We start from the raw sequence: 6469 nt of genomic DNA, 5'->3' as shown, positions 1-6469 counted from the left end.
GACGCGTAAGGAACACAACTTGTGACTGGTTTCCATCTGGACTTTGAGCCCTTAAGTACCCCCCTCTGGATGTGACCATCTAGCCAGTTCCTTATCCACTGAACAGTGCACCCTTCAAATCCGTACCCCTGCAGTTTGGCAATCAGGATGTTGTGGGGGACCGTGTCAAAGGCCTTACAGAAATCCAGATAGATCACATCCATAGGTTGCCCCTTGTCTACTGACCAAGTCACTTTATCATAGAAGGCCACTAGGTTAGTCAGGCAGGACCTGCCCCTAGTAAAGCCATGTTGGGTGTCCTGGATTACCTCCCTGTCCTTCATGTGCCCAAGCATGGCATCTAGGAGGATTTGTTCCATGATCTTCCCAGGCACAGAGGTGAGACTGACAGGTCGGTAGTTCCCAGGGTCCTCCTTTTTACCCTTTTCCTGACTCCAGAGCTGGAATCCAGCTCCTGTCCATCACTGAGTCCAGCCTGGGACTTTCCTCTGTGCCTGCTGGTGATGTGATTGTCATCCTGGGAGCTTGATACAGCTTTGTGTATACAGTATACTTTTTTTTCCTTTTCTTATTATTATTTCATTATTTATTAATATTTTCATTAAAGTAGTTTATTTTTTTCTAAACTCATAAATCTCTTTTATCTCTTCCTCTCCTCCCCTTAGAGGGGGGAGGGAGGGGCCATCTGTCAGTCTGATTGTTCAATCAGGTCAAAACCAGGACAAGGCAAAAGGCAGACTCCCTAAGCCAGAGTTCCTACACGTCCTGCTTTGCAGCACGGAGCATTGCATTTCGTGGCTGGAGGGCTGCATATGCTGGTGCTCACAGCGACCCAAGGAGGTGTCAGTTCCTTTTTTACCTTCCCGGTCCAGGTTCTCCCGGGCAGACCTTGCAGGAGCGCGGAGAGCACTATTCCCAGATGTGGGGGTACAAGGGAGCTCGTCTGTTTGGCAATTGATGCCATGGCAGCTGCTCCCTGGGCTTTCATCTTCCAGGACTGGGACTGCAGAGCCTTCTGCGTAATGGTTATCAATTCCTGCATATACAGTCTGATGCCACCCTGAGTACCTGCGTGTCAAACAAGAGGAAAATGGTAACTTTGCCACAAAACAAACAAAAAAAATCTGATCTTTTTTTAAAAAAAAGCAGTTATAGATATATCTTTTTCTTTTTTTTCTGTGAAACAGATGATCAAGGCCTACTTCAGGCAAAGGGGTGAAGATTAAAGATGGGGTTTACTTTCTACGTGCTTCCAAAGAAAAACCTTGACAAAGAGCTCATCTCAGTCCTTCTGTATGTCAGACACTAGACATTGTGTTAGCCTGTTTCTAAGGAATAGAATTATTTTTATTTTCTTTTTTTTGCAAGAGCAAAGAGCACTGGCAAACCTTCTTGCAGCTTCTTTCACAAACTCCAGAAAAGCAATCTGGTGACTGAGAGACCAGATCTGAAATTGGGTCAGAGAAAGAGCTAGCAAAACCATTTCACCATGCATCCACACCCTCCTCTGCAGACAGAAATCAGGGCAAAATAGCCCTTCTATAGTGTATATTCATTCATTGAACTTAAGGCCACAGGCATCACCACAGAGATCTCCAACCCAAGAGACAGGCCAAAGTCCCTTCTAACTTCAGAGTGTGCAGCAGCCTTTAAAGGCTGACATCAAAACATCCAAAGATGTCCATCTATCTGTGCCACGATCAGGGCCACACTAGAGTGGCACTCAGAGCCTCACAACCTTTAAACTACTTCTCCTGACTATGTCTGTGTATTCTCAGTGATCCAAACCTCTGCAATTATTTTAAATAGCCAAAGAGAAGCTAAAAACCTGCTGAAACTCATACAGGACATCTTCAGCAAGGAAGAAAATGGAAATAAGCTTCCCAAATCTCTTACCACGAGAACTCTGTATTTCCAAAATGGATTTCCAGAAAGCATAATATTTCTTGTCCCATGCTTCCCAGAAAGCTTCTACCGATCTTAATGCAACTTACCAGGTACATTTTCCTGCCAAACTTCAGTCCAGAGAGTAGAATTCTCTTTCTCTCCTTTCTCTTCATCAGGAACCTCATGCATGCCAAGAAAAGCCAACGGCAGCACGTGTTTGGCATGGTTCTTCACTACGTCTGGGCTGTAGCGGCCCATCGCGTGCACAGTTAAAGCACAGCCTGTTCTGTAAACTGGCTCTGAAAGAGAAAAACAATCACACGTTATGACTGGGAAGCAGGATTTTCCTTTAACAGCTTGGTCTGCCTCTTGGGAGGCAGAGGAATGCACAGTATTGTGCAATGATGCATGGGAATTATTCAGCCAGTGAAACCAAGCAGCACAATATAGAAATGCTTCTTTACCAGCTTTTGCTATCACCAGGAACGTTTTCTGCACTGTATTTTGTAACTGAACACCCAAAAAGCAACATACCTTCCTTCTCCATGTACCAGCTGCTGAGTTTGTGCAGCAGCTTCTCAGTGCTACTGTCCCGGGAGGTCTGTAACAGGAAAGAGGCTCAAATCACTCAAAGACTTCAAAACAAAAAACCACAACAACAAAAAAGCAGTATAAAACCTAAAACCTTCTCAAACCCCAACTCACCCGGACTAGATGCCCCATAGCAAAGGCAAAAGACTTCTGTACCACACTGTTGCGATCAGTCAGGCCACTAAGTAAAGCACTCATAAGTTTGCCTGTTGGAAGAGAAGTATCATGTTTTTATTGCTGTGACAAGAATGACAACAGTCTGCATATCATTAGATCGTCTGAATTTTTGCATTTTTCCTTATCACATGTTTGCAGGGCTAGTCTTTATATTTAAAGTGTATGTAAGGACTGTGTAGCCCTTATATTTAAACAAGTGCCTGGCACAACACAGCAAGGCTCAGCAGAAGCTAGGGCTTTGCCAGCCTCAGCCTGCACACCTTAACTGATAATCATAAAATCATAGAATGGTTTGGGCTGAAAGGGGCCTTAAAGCTCATCCAGTTCCAACCCCCCTGCCCTGGGCAGGGACACCTCCCACTAGAGCAGGTTGCTCAAAGCCCCATACATAACGTGCCTGTACGTGAGCACCCCAGCTGATTGCCCTTTAAGCTTCATTTTTGTTTTGCAACAGAAAGGTGACCTTCTTTCTACTATCAAATCACAATAAATTGCAAAGAGAAGATGAAGACCCAAAGAAGCAAAGTCCCTGTTTGTAGCCCTCCCACAGCTCAAGTTGAAGGAGCATGTGCTTATTGACAGTGCTGCACTAACACAAGCACTGCTCACCTGCTCCCAGAAGGCCTAGACATATTTCTGCCCATTCCTCTTGGACTATATGATCTCCAGAGGCCCCTTCCAACCCCATATCATTCTGTGATTCTGTCATTCTGAGGAAAATTCACACGTAAAGATCATTCCTGTGACACAATCAAGGGCCAATAGGGAGCAAACACCTACAGAAGAGCAACAAAAAGCACCTTTAAAGCTTGACACTAGAAACAAACCTCACCTGAATAAGGTGTTAAGTCCTGAGGACACTGTGTGGTTAACGACACAATTACACTGGCACAGCCTCCCTGGAAGATTGCAAGGGAGAACAAAGGTTAGATAAAACAATATTAGCTCCTGGTTATTACTGTTAATACTTGCTATATGCACTGGTATAACATGATCTAGGCTCACTGACCCTCTGCCCTGGTAAGCTGGGAGTGAAGGGCAGAAGCAGAGAAACAGTTTGTAACAAACGAATGACAAGGCTTGAATTAGGAAGTCAAAAAGTCACCAGGACCTCCACTGAGGATAAATGGTCCTGGGAGCTTTACAGCTACCAAGGACACGCTTCTGCACTCAGGTGTCACAGAGCACAACAGCCACGCACCCCAGGGGGGGACAAGGCATCACACACTCACAAAACCACAACTAATGCAGGTGGAGTGAGACTCGGAGGTAAAACGACTTCTGTACGAATAAGCCTGAGCTGTCACTTTAAAAGAGACAGTCTGAAGAACAGTATTCACGTTCTGCTCTGTGTGCCCTTCTCCATTTCAGAACAACTGTTAAAAATCATAGACATACCTTTGTGCCAAGGCCCACTCCACTTTTGATCAGTTCACACAGCCGAGGAACCAGCTCACCCAGGACGGACACATCCAGGTACTGCAAGCTCTACAGAAAGATAAAGAGGTGGGGGTGAAAAACAAAAAACAAAAAACAAAAAAAAAAAGAAAGGGGTAATGGTGGCAGACTTAAGCTTCTCTACTTCAAGCTGAGGCCAGCCTCAGTTCTGCAGGCTGGTCTGCAGCTGAACCATGATAGTTTGCCGCACGGTGGGAAAGAGGCACCACGAAGTGGCTTCCACCATGTACAGATTGTCTTGTCCCACTTCTGTGCTGAGCTGACCCTGCTCAAGTTATCATTTGCTGTATTCTGTACTCCTGCACTCCAACTGTTCAGAAAACTGAATGTAATACACTAGCAAGAACTCCTTTTGAGGAGGGAAAGGGGTGCAAAGGCGTGCGTATCTTAGGATAAAACCCAACATTCCCCCAACTGTCTGAACTCTGAAGCAATAACACATCCAAACCAGGCAATGAAAGGAACTGGTCAAGACAGTCGTTAAACAGGTCAAGACAAACGAGTGGAATGAATGACATAAAAGGTACAAGGGGGATGTTACTGGTATCACTTCTAATCTCCTATGCATTAAATGCCACTGGGCAAAGCAGGAAGCCCCGTGTTCTCAGCACTCTGTGTAGGACACTGTCTGCAGAGGGGACATCCCTCCTCTAGCAAATGCAAGGATCCCACACTAACTGAAGGTGACCCTCTCTGAGCTTGGGAAGTCAGATCTGCAGTCACTCCCCCTCCTGCACTGGTATGGTGAAGGCAATAATCCGTTCTATCATACAATCTCCCAGCCAGCCCTAGAATACAGAGGAATAGAGAGAGGTTTGCCCATAAGCCAGGACATCTACATGCTACTCCAGGGAAGCTGTACTATCTCTCTCCTCCCCGAGGAAATCCCAAGCACGGATCAGGGCAGCACAACTGTCCCTGAAGGGCTGGCAGGGGACAGGCATGGCCTGGAGAAGGGACAGCAGCAGCTGCTGCAGCCTGCGAGGTGGCAGGGAGCCTTTCATCCCCAGCCGCTTTAGACTCTATTTATAGTCCTCCACCTGACACCAAACCGCAGCTCCACAAGCTGCTATGTGCAGGAGGGCTCGCTGTTTTTACTTTTCCATAAGCTCAGGGAACTACAGAGCAGATATAATAATAGCTCTGGTGGCTATGCTTCTCCTAAAACTTGCTCAGCCCTGACACCCCCTGCCCCCTCGCATGCCCCTGGCTGCGTGCAGTGCCTGAGCAGAAGAGAGGGGTCTTCTCTTTGGGAAGGGACAGGTTCTTACAGAGGGCAGGGAGCTCTGCCAAGACAGACCTGACAGCACAGCGTCTGGGCATCAGCAACTCCTCCTCCAGCAGCAGGAACCAGCAGCCAAACACCAGCTGCTGACAGGGGCTTTCAGTGATACCAGCATTTTCTCTAAATATCTCCCCCATCAAAGCACTTTCAAGGACCAGGCAGGGAAACCTAAGGCACCATGAGGCAAGGGCTGGACAGCATTTGTGCCTTAAGAACAATGACTATCATCAGTTGGAGGCCCAGGTGAGAAGCTGCTTGTGGAATTGTGGGCCAGAGATGAAGAGAAATGCTAGCTAGCATAATGCAGAACCAGCTGAGCCCCCGGCCAAAGAAAAGCATTTGAAAGATGCCCTCTTCCTCAAAAACAGGCAGGTCTCCAGCTAGAGAAATGATCTGTCTGACTCCAAATGGAGCCAAGGTTACTTACACCTGGTCTGAGGAGCAAGCTGTGGCGACAGGATGAGAAGTCAGCATATGAAAAAGAAGGTGGACAGACATCCACACGGAGATGTGATAATAAAATGAATCCCAAAGAGGTATTCTGTAAAGTTCCCACTTGGATTCCTATTCTTCTCCTACAACCTTACACCAGAACTCTCCTGAATCAAGTACTTACCATGTTAATGGTTTCCATCATGGGAGATGACTTGACAGCACTAAGTCTGGCACTATCCATTGCAGTCTGAAAAAAAAAAAAACAAAAATCCAAAACTAAGCATAAATCTAACACGAAAACACTGGTAAGGACAACATTAGCTATAACTCACTACCTCACAAACTCAAATTGAAATCCATTCAGAAAGTAATTATGTCTACAGATTATGAATGTTTTTTTTTTTTTACTCCTCCCTTTCAGAGACGGATGGATGTTCTAGCAGGAGTACAGGAGGTAAACCATCTACAAACCATCTACTCCTGACATCATGGAAATGGAAAGGGAAAAAAAGACAAAAGAAAAAAAAAAAAAAAAAAAAAAAAAAAAGAAGTAGAGGGCATTGAATTTGCACTAGAAATGTGGAAAATCAGTAAGATGAGCAAAAAGACAGGAGACATCTCTGGCCAGAAAAGCGG

The 6469-nt window shown here is 45.8% G+C and overlaps 1 protein-coding gene across 5 annotated transcripts in view; it reads right to left on the bottom strand.

Moving 5' to 3' along the window:
* Window positions 1–6469, bottom strand: part of KIAA0368 (KIAA0368 ortholog) — a 69393-nt gene that overhangs the window by 9135 nt on the left and 53789 nt on the right. For all 5 annotated transcript variants that reach the window (XM_014956412.1, XM_014956413.1, XM_014956411.1 and 2 more), the window contains 7 exons: window positions 6015–6080; window positions 4054–4143; window positions 3488–3554; window positions 2593–2684; window positions 2422–2488; window positions 1995–2186; window positions 860–1068 (listed from right to left, as the gene is read on the bottom strand). In XM_014956412.1, the coding sequence (XP_014811898.1) occupies window positions 860–1068; window positions 1995–2186; window positions 2422–2488; window positions 2593–2684; window positions 3488–3554; window positions 4054–4143; window positions 6015–6080 (783 nt within the window). The remainder of the gene's footprint in view (window positions 1–859; window positions 1069–1994; window positions 2187–2421; window positions 2489–2592; window positions 2685–3487; window positions 3555–4053; window positions 4144–6014; window positions 6081–6469) is intronic.

The sequence above is a fragment of the Calidris pugnax genome, unplaced genomic scaffold (genome assembly GCF_001431845.1).
Source record: "Calidris pugnax isolate Ruff unplaced genomic scaffold, ASM143184v1 scaffold262, whole genome shotgun sequence".
Classification (NCBI taxonomy): Eukaryota; Metazoa; Chordata; class Aves; order Charadriiformes; family Scolopacidae; genus Calidris; species Calidris pugnax.
Note: the sequence above shows the minus strand (reverse complement) of the source record. Positions and strands in the feature narration are given on the sequence as shown.